The 20,181-nt window shown below is 39.0% G+C and overlaps 1 protein-coding gene across 1 annotated transcript; it reads right to left on the minus strand.

The window, feature by feature from the left end:
* Window positions 1-9,695: 9,695 nt before the first annotated feature.
* Window positions 9,696-19,937, minus strand: ZFP37 (ZFP37 zinc finger protein). The gene is made up of 3 exons (XM_077769887.1): window positions 19,820-19,937; window positions 19,377-19,511; window positions 9,696-13,854 (listed from the first exon to the last, which is right to left on the minus strand). Exons 1-3 carry the CDS (start codon window positions 19,917-19,919, stop codon window positions 12,311-12,313), a joined length of 1,779 nt encoding a protein of 592 aa, XP_077626013.1. The 5' UTR covers window positions 19,920-19,937; the 3' UTR covers window positions 9,696-12,310.
* Window positions 19,938-20,181: the final 244 nt, after the last annotated feature.

Below are 20,181 nucleotides of genomic sequence, written 5' to 3' on the forward strand. Positions count from 1 at the left end.
TGAAAGCACTTCAGAATCTGTGTAGATTTCTTTAAATAATAAATACCATGTAATAGTGTTATTACTGTTAATGAAACAAGGAGGCTGTTAGACAGAGGTGGTTCGAATGCCTTAGCAACCCTCCTAAGCAAACCGAAATCTAAGCCTGTAAATGCCTCAAGGTTAAGAAATCAAAAGCTAAGGGCAACCAATCACAAACGAGAGCCCAAATAAGACAACTGTTTAAACCATAGGAAATCAATTTCCTTGCTTTGCTTCTGGGTCTTCTTTGTAAAATCTTGCCTCTAGCTCTTGTCAGTGGAGGAGCACTCCTTACCACTTGTGGTTTGGGGCTGCCTAATTTGAGAGTTTTTGCTCAAATAAACTTAAAATTTTTAGAATGCCTAAGTTTGTCTTTGAACATCACTACAGAATATCCAGCCCTAACTAATGCCTAGAGACACTATGATTAATTCTCGGGGTTCATTCAGCTCTTTAAAGTCTTATACAAGTGGATGTCATGCTTCTGGAATGTCGTCCCCAACCGTATGTCAGGAAGAGTTCTATTCATGCTTCAAAACTGGGTGCAAAAATCCTGTTCTAAGTTTTTCCCAGAGCTCCCTGTCATCTGTGCCTTTTCATGGGCACAGCAGCATATGCCTTCCACTGTCACAGTCATCATAGCCAAGCACTGGGATTTCCAGTGTTTGTCTTTTCTCCCCTTTGGTCTGACAGCTACTCAGGGCAAGACTGTGTCAGCATCAGCCTAGTTTTCCCTTTTTTGTTAAATACATATTTACATCTACTGAGTCCCACCATCATGTGAAGCTCATTCATTCCTTTATTCACACACATTATTGTCCTGTTTGGTAATACAAGGAATGAGCTCGGAGTCTGATAGTGACCATGTAGTGTGACCAGTGACCTGATAGACGCATGACTGGTGCTGTAGGGCGCAGTAAGAGGTAAATAAGTTGGTGGGGGACTGGACTGGTAGTGGTGGGGTGTGGGATGGAGTTTGGCAGGAAAACAAGATGAAGAAGGGAAGTGTCAACAGAACAGCAGACATATACCACTTCTCACATACCTGAGAGCAGACTGATCCCACCTCTACATCTTTGTTCAGATGGTTCCCTCTGTTAGAATACTCCCACACTCCTATTTTGGGGGGGAAATTCCATGCCAAAAAATCAGGGAGTCTCTTATGTCTTTGAGGTCCTAAATTAATAGTTTTTTAGATGTTTAAATAACTCAGGAGTCTGCAATGTACAACACTTAGGCAAATCTGGACTGCTCTGTTTTGATAAATAAAGCTTTATTGGAACACCATCATGCTCATTCATTTAGATATTGTCTATGGTTGCTTTTGTGCTATAATGACACTGTTGAGTAGTTGTGACGAGAACCACATGGCTGATCAAGTCTAAACTATTGACTATCCCTTCACAGAAAAAGTTTGCTGACCCCTGATCCAATTTAATGCTGAGGGAGAAACAATTATTATCCCGTATACAGAGAAGGAATTTCAGGCACCAAAAGGTCACACAGCTTGTTAGTGGTGCAGCCACAATGTAAACTCTCTAAGTCTGACTGAGAGCTTGTGATCCTAACCACTACACTATACTATACTACACCTTAATGAATGTCTTTTAAATATCAGTTAATTTCTTTTGGTATAGAGGCAAAGATAATTAATATAATTACCAATATAATTTGTCATCCAAACCAGGACAGCTTTGACAGTAAAAAGAGGTGCAATTAATCACTACATCTGGGGGGCGCCTGGGTGGCTTAGTCAGTTAAGTATCCATCTTCAGCTCAGGTCATGATCTCATGGTTCGTGGGTTCGAGCCCCGTGTCGGGCTCTGTGCTGACAGCTCAGAGTCTGGAGCCTGCTTCGGATTCTGTGTCTCCCTCTCTCTCTGCCTCTCCCACGCTCACACTCTGTCTCTCTCTCTTTCAAAAAATAAAATAAAGACATAAAAATTTTTAAAAAAATAATCACTACATCTGGACATGGAACACAAAACCTCTCCTGAACAATCTCTGATGTGTGATCACCCTAGAGATAGGAACAGAGATACACAAGATGGAGCAAAATAGATAAAATTACAAAAGATGTTTTACCTCATAAGCCAAATAAGCGTACTTTCTTGCTTTATAGTCATACACATATACGTTAAGAATACTTTCTTGTGAATTTTTATGTTACTCTCATTAGCTTATGATACTTCATCATGCTTAAACAGTAAAAATAATTCTTACTGTCCAGATACTCCAAGTTATTCATGTTGTATGTGTGTGGGGGGGGGGATGTTCTGTTCAGTATTCTACTCTACTCTCAGCTGGTTTATAAGGTGAGAGGAAACATGGGCCAGACAATCCATAGAAATGGCATTATGCACCTAAGGAAAAAAACGTTTAGAATCTTCTGTGCAGCAGATGTGTGCAGATGTGTGATAGCTACCTACTTTGATACAAATTTAAAATCCAAATATTGCCTTCAGTCAATCAAATCAAATAAAAATACATCTACAACTGGTGGTTCTTATAGATTATTCTAGAAAGGAGATGGAATCAATCCGGGAAAGCACATACAATGGAAAAAACAAGACACCAAGGATGGAGCCCTGGAGAATTCCAACTGGTGAGGGATGAGAGAAAGAGGAATTGATGACGGGAACAGAGGAGAGAGGGAAAGAAAAGAAGATCAAGGAGAATGGTGCCAGAGGAACTAACAGCAAAATATTTCAAGGAAGAGGGAAGCATTAAATGTCAGATGCAACCAAAAATCCACTAAAATAAGGACAAAACAAAATGTTCCTTGGATTTGATAAGAGCAAGATGGTCTTTTCAGAAATTGTCTCACAGTAATGAGGAAGACAGAGCCCTATTGAATTCTACTGAAATGTAAATGTAGACTGAAGAAGTAGAAACACTAAGATAATACCAATTTTCAAGAAGCTTGTATATTAAGGGAGAGAAAGAGGAGGAATCAGGTTACAAGCTAGTATTTTTTTTTTTTAACGTTTTACTTATTTCTGAGAGAGAGAGAGAGCGTGAGCAGGGGAGGGTCAGAGAGAGAGGGAGACACAGAATCGGAAACAGGCTNAACATTTTACTTATTTCTGAGAGAGAGAGAGAGCGTGAGCAGGGGAAGGTCAAGGAGAGTGAGGGAGACACAGAATCGGAAACAGGCTCCAGGCTCTGAGCTGGCTGTCAGCACAGAGCCCGACGTGGGGCTCGAACCCATGAACTGCGAGATCATGACCTGAGCCGAAGTCAGACGCTCAACCTACTGAGCCATCCAGGTGCCCCCTCCCCCCCCAAGCTAGTATTTTTAATATACAAAAGAATTTAAGCAGGTCAAAGACTGAATTATTTCCTGAGACATGTATGTCTTCAGACAACTACAATGACACAGATCAAAAACCCAATAGAAAGAAAGGGCTGGTACCTCAGTAATAATTAAAGATATGTAAATTAAACAATGAACTTTCCCATATTGATAAAATTTTTAAGTTGATAGTATCCAATATGAAAAAAATCAAGTATGGAATTATTCACACATATACATAGATGAGTGGCAATCTGGCAATATTCTCAAATTGAATATGTTGCAAAACAACTTTAAAAAAGAAAAACAGGGGGGCCAGTGTGGCTCAGTCGCTTAAGCATCTTGATTTTGGCTCAGGTCATACTCTCATGATTCATGAGTTCGAGCCCCACATTAGCCTCTGTGCTGACAGCACGGAGCCTGCTTGGGATTCTCTCTCCCTCTCTCTGCCCCTCCCCTACTCTCTCTCTCAAAATAAATAAATAAACTCTAAAAAAAGAAAAAGAAAACAAAGTGGGAAGGCTTACATTCTTTACCTGACTTCAAAACTTACTGTTAATTTACAGGAATCAATGTAATGTAATATTGGCACCAAAGTAGATAAATGGAACAGAGAGTCAAGAAATAGACTGCCACATACCTATTCAGCTGATGTCTGTTTATCCCCTGGTATTGGTGGTATCCGTGGTGGGCAGAGATGCCACGTGGAGTCTGCGGCAAGCCCCAACAGGAGAACAACATAGGCTCCTGGAATTTTGAAGCAAGGCCGGGCCATCTGCAGTGGACGAATAGATGCTTTTGTAAAACACTCCTTGCATATTATTGCATCCTGGTAAAAACAGAATGCATGACCATGGGGCACTAGGTGACTACTCCACCAGAACTACCCATGATGAGGTAGAACCTGTCAAAACCATCAAGTCATGAATTAAGATGGTTCAGAAAATATCTGTTTTAAGATGGAGGTGGTACATTCAGCAGAGCAGGTATAAGCAAGCACATGGCATCCACCACTGTCACATCAGCATTCCCTGCAAGAACTTCAAGTCTATGCCTAAACACTCTCAGCTCTTTATGTGCAGGAACTAGCAGGAAGAAGGAGGAATCACTATTTCGGAAGAGGTAAATAGCCCTAATATCACTAGAAAGTGGGCTATCGCATGATGTGAGCAGGGAAGAAACATAGAACCCAGTGATGGACTTAGTACCTCTGGCCCAACTGTGACTGTAAATGTACAGGCTCAGGTGTGAGAAGGGCATAATGGCCAGCGTCTTATGTCAGCAGAGGTTGCTGCGAATGGATAGTGGAGAAGTGAGGTGATGAGTTATCTATTATGACCCTAGGACCACTGTAGCAGCAGAAGTTTTGGTTTATCCCACTAATCTCTCTCTTCTGACTTCCCCGGCAAAAGATGACTCAGAAATTCTGAAAGAAGTGCTTCACCGATATATAAAAATCAGTATATCTGAACAGAGCAAGGGATATATTATGACAGACAGAGTTGCATATCCAGACTCCTCTTTAAGGAAGGACTTGCTGCTCAGCAGCGGGGAGTGCACTAAGAAGACAACTTCTAGCTGTCAGCTACTTAGTACTAGGACTCGGTTACAGAGAGCTGCCTCAGCCAAGGCCATGCCCTTTGCAGGGCAGCCTGCATCTGGTGAATGAGCAGGTGGGGGGTCCAAAGGCCTAAAACAGTGAGTGGGAAAAACACTCACTTCAGAGCTCTTCACCAGGTTGGCAGAGGATTTGTTGGGTCTGCAATCTATGTAAACTTCGTCCTTTGTCCAATCCTGCTTTTCTTTCTTCCTTTCGTAGGTATTGGTTTTTAGTAAACATCTGATTCCTCTAACTTTATCACAGGATCTGCCTCCAGAGAACCCAACCACGATTTTATTGTGGTCAGAGAACATACTCTGCGTGATTTCAGTTGTTTTAAATGTATGGACACTGTTTTGTGGCCCAGCATATTTTCTATCTTGGAGTACATACCATGTCCACTTGAAAAAAGTGTATATTCCACAGTTGCAGAGTTAATGTTCTTTTTTTGAGAGAGAGAAAGAGAGAGCATGAGTGGGGAGGGGCAGAGAGAGAGGGAGACACCAAATGTGAAGCAGCTGTGCTGACAGCAAAGAGCCTGATGTGGGGCTTGAACTCCTGAACCACAAGATCATGACCTGAGCTGAAGTTGGACGCTTAACTGACTGAACCACCCAGACATCCCTCGAGTTAATGTTCTTTAAACACCAATTAGGTCAAGATTTTTTATAGTGTTCTTTAGGTAATATATGTGCTTACTAATTTCTTTTTTTTTTAATTTTAATTTAAATTCCAGTTAGTTAACAGTGTCTTTACTAATTTTTCTGTCTAGCTGTTGTATCAGCTGCCTAGAGAAGGATGTGAAAATCAATTATGATTGTGGAATTGTTTATATCTCTTCTTAATTCTTTCAATGTTTGCTTCTTGTACTTTAGAGCTCTGTTTTAGGTGCATAAATGTTTATGAATGTTATGTCTTCCTGATGAATTAACCTTTAATCTTTTTAAATTGGCCCTCTTTATCTGTTAATACTTTCATTGAGAAGTCTATTTTGTCTATTAATATAACCATTTATGCCTTTGTATGCTTCCTATTTGTGTATCATTTTAATCCATTTAATTTGGACTTATCTGTGCCTCTTTATTTATTTCAAATGTTTATTTTTTAAAGAGAGTGAGCACAAGCCAGGGAGGGGCAGAGAGGGAGACAGAATCTGAAGCAAACTCCAGGCTCTGAGCTGGCAGTCAGCACAGAGCCCGACGCGGGGCTCGAACCCACGAACCGCGAGATCATGACCTAAGCGAAGTCGGACGCTCAACCGACTAAGCCACCCAGGCGCCCCTCAAATGTTTATTTTTTAAAGAGAGTGAGCACAAGCCAGGGAGGGGCAGAGAGGGAGACAGAATCTGAAGCAAACTCCAGGCTCTGAGCTGTTTAGCACAGAGCCCGATGTGGGGCTTGAACTCACAAACTGCGAGATCATGACCTGAGGCAAAGTCAGTCACTTAACCAGTTGAGCCACCCAGGCGCCCCTCTGTGTCTTTTTAAAGTATAGGTCTTGTACAGAGCATAAAATTGGATCTTGCTTTTTCATCTATTATGAAAATCTCTGCCTTTTAGTTTGAGAGTTTACTTTAAAAACAAGGATTGTTAAGATTGGATTTAGGTCTACTACCTTATTATTTCTATTGTTTGTCTCCTTTGATTTTCTTCTTTTGTATCTCCCTTCTTATTTCCATTATGAATTGTTTTGAGTTTTTTTATTTTGATAGTGACAGAAATGGCACAAGTTGAGGAGGGGCAGAAAAAGTAGAGAAAGAATCCCAAACAGGCTCTGTGCTGCCAGAGCAGAGCTCCGCATGGTGCTCGAACTCACAAAACTGTGAAGACCATGACCTGGGCTGAAACCAAGAGTTGGATGCTTAACTGACTGAGCCACCCAGGTGCCTCTCCATTATGAAGTTTAAAATACTTTTTAGAGGTCCATAAATGTATCAGTTATGTTTTTGACTATACCTCTTTGCTTTATTTTTCAGTAGTTTCTCTAGGGATTGCCCTATCATCCTTGACTTTCCTAGTCTACTTGAAGTTGATATTGTACTAAATCACATAAAATTTAGAAACTTTTCTACATTGTAGGTCTGCCCCAAATCTTTATGTTAAACTTGTTACATGTGTGGCATCTAAATGCCTTGCAACCCACATAAGACAATGTTATAAGTTTTCTTTTAAACAATTCTAAGTATTTTAAAGAAATGAAGAGGTTAAAATAGTCTTTTATATTTACTTATATAATTACCATTTCTGATGTTCATTGCTTCCTGAAGAACTATATTTCCATTTGGTATCATTTTCCTTCAACCTGAAAAACTTCATGATCTTCTGGAGATAAATTAATTATTTTATCTGAGATATTATTTCACTTTCATTTTTGAAAGATACTTCTGTTGGATACAGATTTCAAGGTGGAAGCATTTTTGTTGTTTTGTTTTTCCACACCACTTTAAGGATACTGATGTACTATCTTCTGGCTTCCACAGTTTCTGATGGTAAGTCACCAATCATTAGAATTGTTTTTATCGTATATAATGTGTCATTTTTTTCCTCTGTCTTTCCAGATTTTATTTCTATCCTTAGGTTCTAGCAGCTTGTCCAGTATCTGCCTAATCATGGTTTTCTTCACATTTAACCTGCTTGAAGTTCACTGAGATTCTCATATCAGTACATTTATATCATTTACCAAATTTAGGGAAATCTCAGTCATTATATCTTCAAATATTTTTTGTATCCCATTCTTTCCTTACTCTCCTTTTTTGAGACTTTAGCTACACATATTCAGGACATTTTGTCTTGACACATTGACCCACAGGTCACTGAGATTCTGTTCATATCTATTCAATCATTTCTCCCTCACTTTGAATTATTTCTATTGACCTATTTCAAGTTCAATGACTCTTTCCCCTGCCATTTACATTCTGCTGGTAAACTTATCCAGTGAATTAAACATTTTTTTTTAAATATTTGTTTTTCTTTTTGAAAGTGAGTGTGCAGCAGGGGAGGGGCAGAGGTAGAGGGGGAGAGAGAATCTGAAGCAAGCTTCACGCTGACAGCAGAGAGCCCAATATGGGGCTCGAACTCACAAACTGCAAGATCATGACCTGGACCAAAGTCAGATGCTTAACCAGTTGAGTCACTCAGGCACCCCTCCAGTGAATTTTAAGTTTCAGACACTGCACTTTTAAGTTCTAGAGTTTTCTTTTGCTTTTTCTTCATAGTTTCTATTTGCTTAGTTCTAAAAAAATCTTTATTCACTGTGAGCATATCTGCATTTCATTAAGCATTGTTATAATAGTTATATTAATATCCTCATATGCTAATCCCAACCTTTGGATTGGTTGTCATTTTTCTTGAAATGGGGTCACATTTTCCTATTGTTTAACTGTCAAGTAAGTTTTTCTAGATATCATGAATGATAAGTTGTGGAGAGTTTGGATTCTGTTATAATTCTCTGAAGAGTGTTAACATTTTTGTTTTAGCAAATAATTAGCATGGTTGAACTCAAACTTCAAACTGCTGTGGGCAGCAGCACAAATAAAAGCTCAGTTCTCTTCTCTTTAAAAAAATTTTTTTTTATATAGTTTATTTATTTTTGAGACAGAGACAGAGCATGAGTGGGAAAGGGGCAGAGAGAGAGAGGGAGACACAGAATCCAAAACAGGCTCCAGGCTCTGAGCTGTCAGCACAGAGACTGATGCAGGGCTCGAACCCACGAACCATGAGATCTGACCTGAGCCGAAGTGGGATGCTTAACGGACTAAGCCACACAGGCGCCCCTCAGTTCTATTCTCTTTAGTTGAAATAGTAGGAGTCTGTGCCAAATATGTATGACTCCTGAGTCAGACAGGGATTTGGGCAGAGTTTATTCACAGAATTTGGGTTGCTTCTTCTTTGAGTCTCTCTTTTCTGGGTTTCCCCTCTTACTTTCCAGTGGCTGTGGTTGCCCTGAAACTCAGTCCTATGGTATTTTTCATCTCCAAAAGACTGCATGTTTTCCATCAAATTACCCTCTTCTGCCACACCAACATCGGCATATCCTCAGGATAAAAGCTGTGACCTAGCCTACCATTCCCTTCTTCCAAATTTCAACTCTTTTCCATAATCTGCTTTTACTCACTCTCCAGTACCTTCAGGTCATTGGTTTTGTGTGTGTGTGTGTGTGTGTGTGTGGTATTGTCCAGAGTTAATATCTGTGGGAGGATCAGGCTCAGTAGGAATCTACCTGGCCATACCAGTAACAAAATCTCATTACAATAAAATAAAATCAATTCATGAAAATAGAAAAAAAATTCAGAAAAACATAAAACTTACTCTTAAACTGACAATCTTGAATCACTGTCCACATGATAGTGATATTATGCATTTTCTAACATATGCATTTGTGTGTATAAACATTATATTAAAGAAATACTTCAGAAACATTTTAAAATACTTTTAAATTTATTTTAACAATGATTTATATCAGTGTTTCTCAAAGTGTGGTCCCCAGACCAGCAGCATCAACATCTCCTGGGAAGTTATTAAAAATGCAAATAGTTACGCCCCCCCCCACCCCCTACTGCTCCAGACCTACTCAATCAGAAACTCTGTAGATGGGGCCTATTTCTAATGTCTGCTTTAACAAGCCCTCCAGGCAATTTTGACACATGCTATCATTGATTTAGACTCACCTCTGTATGTCTATTTTCTTTCATTCTTCATCTCCAATAATTTTTAGACATCATTTCTTCAGTCATTGATGCTAATTTTTAATTCCTTTTTTTTTTTTTTTTTTTTCCCCAAAGGATGGCTTTAAAAAACATTCATTTCCATTGTTCAGGCATACCTATATTCCTCACCATCCCAGGTAGGTACTATTATGGGTTCTCCAAAAGGTATGGGAAATTTCACCTAGCCATCGCATGCAACTGTTCTATCCTTCTAAAAAGTGCAGATTTTCCACAGCTCTGGAAAATGATGATTCATTCTGTGCTTAGTGCCAGACTTCCACCTGGTTATAAATTACTGATAGAATATGGCTTTCACTTTGCATTTTCCTTCTCTGAAAGTAACTTAGTTACTAAGAAATGAGGGTATAAGAAAAATCATCCATGAGTTGATTTTTCAACACACATGTGCACATACACACATTATTTTCTCAATACTTATATCTGTTAATTCTCTGAAATGAGGAGATCAACCAGGCAGGAACTTGAATGGGAAATATTTGCAAAGATGGCACTTAATCACATATTTGCCGAGGGGCCATCATTATGCTAGACTAGTATCCAGATGAAATATTTATGGAGCAGAACTGACCATAGAAAAGTCTTGCTTATTAACCCATATGTTATTCTGAAGAACAAATGAGATAATGTAGTAAATGTCCTGTAAAAATGTAAAAGGTGACATACATGCCGAATGTTATTATTAGCTTAAATTACAAAACCATTTTTGTGCTTACACCACTGTTTTTAGTGGAACAACTTAAATTTTAATTCAATTCAGCTGTATTTTTTATCTATGACTCATGAGTAAAAAATGATAATACAGGCACCTGGGTGGCTCAGTCAGTTAAGTGTCTAATTTCAGCTGAGCTCAGGATCTAATGGTTTATGAGTTCAAGCCCTGCAGTGGGCTCTGTGCTGACAGCTCAGAGCCTGGAGCCTGCTTTGGATTTTGTGTCTCCTGTTCTCTCTGCCTCACTTGCACTCTGTCTCTCTCTCTCTCTCTCAAAAATAAACATTAAATATCATTTTTAATTAAAAAAATATTAAATAGGTATGCAGTGGAAAATAGGTCTCATGTGCAAACCCAAATTGATTCACAGTACCTTCTGGAATGCATGTGTTGTTTTTTTTTAATGTTTATTTATTTTGGGGAGAGAGAGAGACAAACAGACAGACAGAGAGCATGAGCAGGAGAGGGGCAGAGAGAGATGGAGACACAGAATCTAAAGCAGACTCCAGGCTCTGAGCTGTCAGCCCAGAGCTCAACATGGGGCTCGAACTCACGAACAGCGAGATTTTGACCTGAGCTGAAGTTGGATGCTTAGCCAACTGAGCCACCCAGGTGCCCTTGGAATGCTTGCTTAAGAACGATTCTGAGGCCACGTCTAGATTCACTCAGAGTGAATGTGACCCATTAGCAATGTTTGCTATTGGGCAAGAACAGGAAGTATAGTGGTATTTGTTACAACACATTTGAAACCCCAGACTGAGGTGTTTGTATATAAGTGCTTTGAATATGAGACAAAATGGAGTGACTTCAGCAAATCACTTTCATTTACCTATAGTCACAATTTATCTTCAGTCTTTTTAAAAAATAGCATATAGGAGAAACACAGTACGGAATTATAGGTATAATTCATTATTTTAATAAAAGGATGTGTGTTTGATAGGAAAAGTCTGTGAATTCAATATCAAGGTTAATGCCATGTCCTCAGGTTCACCACCCTAAATTAAAGTTTCTAATAGGCATAGAAACTTTTTCTTTGTAAACAACACCATGGAGTGGGCTCCGTGAAAATTTTAATCAGTGTTGATGGATGCATATTAAAATGACTTAAACTGTGAAAATAATACATTTACATTATCTAAAAATTCACATACAGTATACAGTAAAAAGGAGGTCCTCCTGTATTCATGTGCTCCTGGCAACCACTATAAAGTTTCTTCTGTATTTTTTCAAACTAAGTCTATTCACATACAAATATATGTACACGTATATACATACATACATATATACACACACAGAGACAGGCAAATGCACACCCTTTTTGTACAAAAGTGGGAACATACTATACACACAGTTCAGCAACCTGTTTTTTTCACTTAACAATGTATCTTGAACATCACTCTCCACCAGCACCTGTGTATCCTAAGCTGCTTTCATTTTTTCTCTTAATTTTCTGTTAATATTTTGTGCATAAATAACTTTTAGAAAGCTTGCAGGTGACACAGAAGCTAACAAAGACATTAAGAAAGTGCGAGGTGATAATATCAAAGACGAGGCTCATACCAATGGCCACACACACTTATACGTGTAAAGTAACAGATAATGCAAATTCAATTCTCACATGCGGTGCTTAAGTAGACAACACTCAAGCAACTCAGGAATTGTCAGTATATATAATCTGCTTCTCTACTGCTCTGATTTTTCAGCTTATTAACAATTTTAAAAGCTTTATATGATGGTCTGAATATATAATTTGAGTATTTTTAAAACAATATTTTATGTGAAAGGTTGATATCAAGTTTAAACTCTCCATCCATTGCTTCTATGTAAGATTCACTTTCAAATTCTCTCATGGGTAATGAGGCATGACTTCTTATTAAAGGCTTCATAACATCTTTAAAACTCAGACTACTTCTAAGGTTAAATAAAACCTTTAGCTAAAAGGATTTCCCACTTTAATTTCACCCATGAGATTTTTCTTCTGAATGAATTTTCACATGTTTGGTAAGGGATGCATTTTGTTTGAAAGCTTTTCCACATTCATTGCATTCATAGGGTTTCTCTCCAGTGTGGGATCTCTGATGTATAACAAGTTGTGACTTTACATTGAAAGCTTTTCCACATTCATTACATTCAAAAGGTTTCTCCCCAGTATGAGTTCTCTGATGTACGATGAGGTGTGACTTTTGGCTAAAAGCTTTCCCACATTCGTTACATTCATAGGGTTTCTCCCCGGTATGAACTCTCTGATGTTGAGTAAGTCCTTCAATTTGTTTGAAGGCCTTTCCACACTGATTACATTCAAAAGGACTTTCACCTGTATGAGTTCTCATGTGGTAAGTAAGAGAGGAGCTGTGTCCAAATGCTTTTCCACATTCATTACATTTGTAGGGTTTCTCCTTAGTATGAGTTCTTTGATGTATAATGAGGTGTGACTTCTTGCTGAAAGCTTTCCCACATTCATTACATTCAAAGGGTTTCTCACCTGTATGAATTCTCATATGTTTAGTAAGGGATGAGCTATACTTAAAAGCCTTTCCACATTCACTACATTCATATGGTATTTCCCCTGTATGAGTTCTCACATGTTCAGTAAGAGAGGAGTTATACCTAAAAGATTTTCCACATTCCTTACATTCATAGGGCTTCTCACCTGTATGAGATCTTACATGTTGAATCAGGTTTGAGCTGTGTCTAAAGGTTTTCCCACACTCAGTACATTTATAGGGCTTTTCCCCCGTATGAACTCTCAGATGGTCAGTGAGGGCATGTTTATGACTGTGGGCTTTGCCACACTGAGTACATTCATAAGGCTTTTCTCCAGTGTGAGTTCTCTGATGTACAACGAGGTGTGACTTTTGGCTAAAGGCTATCCCACATTCATCACATTCATATGGTTTCTCCCCAGTATGAATTCTCTGATGGTCAGTAAGTCCTTGTTTGTGACTGAGAACCTTCCCACATTGATTACATTCGTAGGGTTTGGCTTTAGCTGGAGTTTTGTCACACTTAGTAGATGAGCTATGGTTGGATGATTTCTCATGTGTCTTTCCAGTTTGAATTTTGTCACATTTAGTGTGGGATGAGCTACGATGAGCTAATTTCTCATGTTTCTTGCCAGTATGAGCTTTGTCTTGCTTATTAGATAAGCTATGGTTGGATAATTTCTGTTTCTTCGCAGTTTGATTTTTGTTTTTCTTTGTATCAGGTAAGCTATGGCTGAGAGATTTCTTGTGCTCTTTAGCTACATTAGGTTTCTTTTTTGCACAGTTTCTTATATGTCCAAGTAAATCTAAATTCTGTTTCAAACTCTTTCCATGTGAATCAAATTTAAGCTTCTTTTTGGAAGGAACATGTTTTGTACTCACATTTATTTCCCCCAGTGAACTACATTCATGGCCTTTCTTCTTGGTCAGACTTTTTTTCTTGAATGCAACTTCCCTATGGAGTTTGTTTTGAGATTCCTGTTGATTTGGTAGCTGGTCATTATCTTGTTGGACTTCTTCTAAAATGGAATTCAATGAGACATTCTTATGAATCTTTACACTCTCATATTTTGGAATACATCCTATAAAACAAATGCCCAATTGTGAGGCCGAATCTTTATCCAAGCCTCATAATCCAAGGTCAATGACTATCAAGTGCAAATGTCCCCAAGCTCTTGGGCTTGAGGGGAAAGTGCTGTAGCAAAAACAAGAAAAGATAATTGACAATAGTAATTAGAAAAACTTTTGCCTGTTTATAAATATGACCTTGTAACCTGGGATAGATGATAAAATAAACTGAAGGAGCAGTAGCTAGGTAACAGATGAAGTTAAAAGAGCCTGGGATTGCAGTTGGTATTTTTTGCGGTTTCTCCCCAGCCCAAGCTTCCCAGCTTTGACAACTCCCAATCCATCCACAGTATTTGGCTCCCAGAACCTGTACTACATTAATTCAGCTCTCCATGAAGACACATCTGGCTCGAGCCAAGGTGTCCAATAAGAGCCTTCCTCCTAAATATTTAGACTCTAGTTTGTCTCCACTGGGTTTTACAATGATATAAAATAAGTGCAATAAAGTCATATCTTCTCTGTGTAAACAGAAATTTTATCAGTACAAAGAATGAAGCATATCTCCACAGAGAAGCAGAGATGTAAGATCACATATCCTCAAAGAGACCATTTATATAATCCCAATTCTTGATGGCTTCCCAGTTCCTAGTTCTAGCCCCTGGTAGGCTCAGGCTGACATATCTACCGTTAGGTTACAAGAGATAAACCAAAGTCCTTATAATACATTCCTCGATTTACTTGGGCAAGCCTAAGTACATTTTTGTTACTGCACTCCAAAAAGCCAAAATAGAGAAAATAAGATAAGTGTACCAGGAAATACTGAACAGCTTATAGGTGAACAAGGGAATAAGCAGGAAAGGGTATTCCACTCCTACCACCTATGATCAATATAATAATGACATTCCTACACTAAAAAACAAACCAACAAATTAAAAAAAAAAAAAACAACTCAAAAATCAACCAAACAAAAACCAGCCCTATAGCTTCAGAGTTCCCTGATGCTTTTACCATGATAAAATTCATAGAAATGAGACTGGCATAGAAATGAGATTACACCATTTGGATTTACAATGGACGCATGTATTTGTTTTCCAACAGTTCACTATGGAACATACCATAGTTTCTGCCAGGTCACTCTACTAATTACTAATCATAAATTTTAAGCTTATTCCCAGCTTTAAGTGATTGCTCACATCCTTCCCTCCACACGTTATACAATTATACATTTCAAGATATCTTCCCACCGTGTGATTTCCTTCTCTGAGTTCACCATCCACACTGATACATGGAGGCAATTACATTTGTGCCATATGATCCAAACTCTGATCAAAAACAACTGAACAGTGGTAGACACACAGGGTGCAAGCTAGACCAATAATATTCTCTCGCCTAAGAATTTAGAATTGAGGGGCGCCTGGGTGGCTTAGTCGGTTAAGCGTCCGACTTTCGCTTAGGTCATGATCTCGCGGTTCGTGGGTTCGAGCCCCACGTCGGGCTCTGTGCTGACTGCCAGCTTGGAGCCTGGAGCCTGTTTCAGAGTCTGTGACTCCCTCTCTCTCTGACCCTCCCCTGCTCACGCTGTCTCTCTCTCTCTCCTAGAAATAAATAAAACATTAAAAAAAAAAATTAAAAAAAAGAATTTAGAATTGAAATTGAAAGACTTCTTTTAGCTAGCTATAGATGTGACATGTGTAAAAATCCAAAAACTTAAAGAGTTGGAACTACCATTTTGAAGTTTTTTTTTTTTTTCAGTTATGTGCGTGGAAAAACAGAAAAAGCTTTAGGATGGGAATTAAACAGACTCAAAGAGAGAAGCAGATATAAGAGTCTCCAAGAATGAAAAAGATAGAAATTGAATAGCTACCTTGGTCATAAAGGAACATTACAGGGATAAAGTGAAAAGTAGGATCAAACAGAAAAGAGGTATTTGGATATAAGCCAGGAAACACCATGACCTTCATGGAGGACTTTTAAGAGATTAGTTCCTGTGGGGTAAAAAAAAAAAAAAAAATCAACTTTTTAATAAAATTTTTTTTTTAATTTATTTCTAGGAGAGAGACAGAGAGAGCGCGCGTGAGCAGGGGAGGATCAGAGAGAGAGAGAGGGAGACACAGACTCCGAAATAGGCTCCAGGCTCTGAGCTGGCAGTCAGCACAGAGCCCGACGTGGGGCTCGAACGCACGAACCGTGAGATCATGACCTAAGCGAAAGTCGGACGCTTAACCGACTAAGCCACCCAGGAGCCCCAAAAGAAATCAACTTTTGTAGGTATAGATATAGTGGTATAGATATAACAGGGAGAGGTAGAGATGCCAGCTGCTTTTTCATTTAGGAAACTTCAAGTGGTACAAGCATTTTGGGGAAGAGTAGAACAAGAGCAGGACAAAGGCAGCCTCATCCAATGTTCAAGGATGCTGGAGAGGACAGAGACAAATCTTCTGGGAAGAAAAGGATCAAAACTCAAATCTTTCCCCTTGAGATGTAACATTATAAGAACCTCTTATTATGATGGAGATTGACCAGCAGGAAAAGATATAAAGCACCAAGAGAGAAATTTACCATGAGGGGAAAAAACAGAATCTGAACTAGTGAAATGGTATAAGAAATAGGGTAATAATGGAGAGAGTTGAGTCTCACAGAGCATGTGATTAAGACTGTTGGCTTATCCTGAATCTGAGAGAGTTAACCAAAACCTGAACTTTAAGCTAAAATGACTGTAACTTGAAAAACTGAAGTATATAGCTCACTAGACTCAGCAAATCATTGGAGGGAATAGTCTTTCCTTGAAGCAACTCCAAGTGCTATATAAGAACCTGAATCAAGAAGAAAGTCACTGTAGCAATGATAAAGATGTGTTAAATGATTCAGGATTATTTTTTAGTTGCAACACCAAGTATCAGAGGGAAAAGTAAACACAGCCAAAATTGGAGCCACTAATGGATGGATCAAAAATTCCATGAAGTCCTTTCATTTGTCATTTGAAGAACTAGTCCTTCTGGTTTCAAGAAATTTATGGAGACTTGGAAAATTCAGAGGACACTTAAAAATATGTTATAAACATTCTGATAACGTGGGGACTATAGAGATATAAATATTAAGTATTTTAATACTTGGTGGCAACATCTAACATGAATCATTTAAAAAGTGGATTCAACAAATCAGCCTAAGAATTAGAACAATTTAGGTATGAGAAATATAAAGCGAATTTGGGTGATGTCCGTGAGAACTGAAGAAAGTAAACAAATAAACCAGGACCTGAGAAGAGGATAGAAAAAGAGAAGGCAGAGAGCAAAGGTGCACCAGAACTCCATGGTAGACAGGCCCCAAATCAAAGTAGACCCTGATAAAAATAGGGAAGGTTAAAGGAAGCTCTAATTTAGAAAGAAAGATAAAGCTTTCCATTTCTGACACTCTGAGAATGAGCTTTCCTGTAAGCAGGTAATATAGGAGTGCAACACGAAGAAACTGGAGATTTATCTGGACAAGGTAAATTTTTCTTGAAAGTCATCCGTGTAGAATAAATAGCTTGTATTTGAACGAGTGATTCTTTTGAGGGAAATATAATAGGAAAAAAAAAAGATAGTAGAAGACAAAACCTTAGCAACACTTCAGCAAAGTGGAAAGAAGAGAATCTGGTGAAATAAATGTAAAGAAGCATTTGGAAGATAAGATCAGATTTAAGTGGTATATAATTTAAGCTAGGTCGGCAAGAATTTCATGCTGATGAAAACTATTAAAATATGCGCTGGAAGGTTAGTAGTGGTTACTTTAAAGCCAGAAATGTGCATAGAGACATGAATTCTGTGGGACTTGACTGTAGAGGTTAAGGAGTAAATGGAAATGATGATTTATTATAGATCACAGGTCTAGAGCATTTTCACAGTGAAAGGAGGGAAATGGAAAGTAATTAAAGGCAGGGAAGCATCATGCCAAGAGATTTGGAAAGAAGATGAATCCAAGAAAGTCTGAACACATAAGGAGAGAAATATGATACCATGGTGTCCCAGAGTCTGAGTGGATGAAGGGAAAAATACTGAAGATATTAGTAANGACCCTCCCCTGCTCACGCTGTCTCTATCTCTCTCTCAAAAATAAATAAAACATTAAAAAAAAAAAAAAGAAGAAGAAGATAATAAAAACCAGCACTGCTTTAAATAAGGGAAGCAGTAATGGGATTCTGACAACAGCTAGGAGGGTTCACTGCTCCTTCTGGAAGCTGAGCAATGGACAGCATGGATGAGGAGAGACGATTATATGGAAAGGTCAGTTAGGCATCTGAGGGGCTGCTATCTAAAAGTTCAGAACTCTAGTTTTCACCCTTTTCCTTACCACAATACAAATGGTGTGGCACATTGTCTTACTGTTCCCTGTGGAAAGATTGTACCTCCCCGACCCACTGTATGCCACTCGAATCCTCCCTGGGGAAGGTGGTACATTCCTACCCTCCTGAATTTAGGAGTGGCCAGGGGATCTACTCTAACCAATTAACCAATAAAATACGAGCAGAAAGAGATATCTGCCACTTCCAATCGGTAATTTTAAGTCATCAAGTGGTTCTACTCATTCTTCTTTCCTTCTGCTATGAGAGCAGAATTTGCCAAATAGGGACTGTTCTCTGGATGTAGGTCCAGAGGATAATGTGGAATAGGGCTACAGCATGAGCAAGAAACAAATCTTTCTGGTTGGAAGCCACTGAGATTTGGGGGGCATTCCTTAACGGAGCACAACTTAGCCTAAGCTCACTGATGCAAGTGGTATGAGCAAACCCCCATGCAAACACTGGCTCACAACTATCGTGACTCTCATATGAGAACCTCACACATGGACAGTTCATAGACAGAAGAGATATTAGAATCTCCAAGGCTAGAGAATCTTTGTAGTTTGAGCCCCTCCTCCCCTAGGAAAAGATAGTTTTCAACTGGTACTCCGGTTAAGAAAGAAATGTTTTGAATATTTAAGATTTTAAAAATAGGGGCGCCTGGGTGGCTTAGTCAGTTAAGCTTCCAACTTTCACTTAGGTCACGATCTTGCGGTTCGTGGGTTCGGGCCCCGCGTCAGGCTCTGTGCTGACTGCCAGCTCAGAGGCTGGAGCCTGTTTCAGATTCTGTGTCTCCCTCTCTCTCTGACCCTCCCCTGCTCACGCTGTCTCTCTCTCCTATAAATAAATAAAAACACTGAAAAAAAATTTAAAAAAATAAAATAAAATAAAAATAAAAATAAATTATTCATTGGGGTGGCTGGGTGGCTCAGTCAAGCATCTGACTTTGACTCAGATCATAATCTCATGATTCATGAGCCCCATATCAGGCTCTCTGCTGTCAGCACGGAGCCTGCTGTGGATCCCCCATCTCCCTCTCTCTGACCCTCCCCCACTCACGCTCTCTCTCCCTCTCTCAAAAGTAAATACATTAAAAATTAATTAATTACTTAATTAAAGAATTACAAAGTTACCACCAAAAAACTAGGAACTTACTTCCATTGGTTCCTGTTTGCTTGGGTGCTGCTATTTCACTGGGACCACCTTGTCCGGGTTTTTTGCCCTTCCCCAGCCATGGCTCTTCTCCTTTTTCCAACTGGGAGATCATGTCTGGTTTGGGAGCCTGATACCCTGCTCATGAGAAATGGTACAAATTGAGTGTTAGAAAAACAAACATCCCAGAAATCAAGCCCGAATATTTGGACTTGAGAGTCTTGAAAGAATAAAGAATATACAGTTCCTGAAATTTCACAATGGCTGCCCGTGTACGCCATCTAAGGAGACCTTCCATTTTGGAGACAGAGGCACAAGTATCTTGTGTCGTACCCAAAAGGGATCACACTCTTTGATTCATAATAACCATAGGCAAATTTATCAAGAACTTCAGAGAGCAGGTATCCCCGTGGACACATTTTGAATTACGAAAGAATTGTCCTTACCCATTGAGGCAAGGCTGCTGTAGTTCTCCAGCATCACGTCCTTATACAGGTTCTTCTGAGCAGGATCTAGTTGCTCCCATTCCTTCTGGGTAAAGGCCATAGTCACATCTTTGAATGTTACTGATCCCTGTAACAGCAATTTTCCTATTCAGTCTAATGTTATCCACATTAGTGAGTGATTTGGCCAAGATAATTAACGTTTGGTTCTTACCTCGACCATTCAATGTTGATCAGGATGTTATATTGGGTACTAATTCTTTACCCAATTCTGCATGTTTTTTTCAGAGACAAAAATCATATTAAGAAATGTCCCTATTATGGACTGAATGTTTGTGTATCCCTAAAATTCATATGTTGACACC

Source organism: Crocuta crocuta, unplaced genomic scaffold (genome assembly GCF_008692635.1).
Source record: "Crocuta crocuta isolate KB4526 unplaced genomic scaffold, BGI_CrCroc_1.0 scaffold95, whole genome shotgun sequence".
NCBI lineage: Eukaryota > Metazoa > Chordata > Mammalia > Carnivora > Hyaenidae > Crocuta > Crocuta crocuta.

Coding starts and splice junctions, on each gene's coding strand:
- ZFP37 (XM_077769887.1), bottom strand. CDS start 19,919: ATGGCCTTTACCCAGAAGGAATGGGAGCAACTAGATCCTGCTCAGAAG. Junction 19,512..19,819: donor CAGCAGCCTTGCCTCAATGG/GTAAGGACAATT, acceptor TCTCATGAGCAG/GGTATCAGGCTCCCAAACCA. Junction 13,855..19,376: donor GCAAACAGGAACCAATGGAA/GTAAGTTCCTAG, acceptor ATTCCATTTTAG/AAGAAGTCCAACAAGATAAT.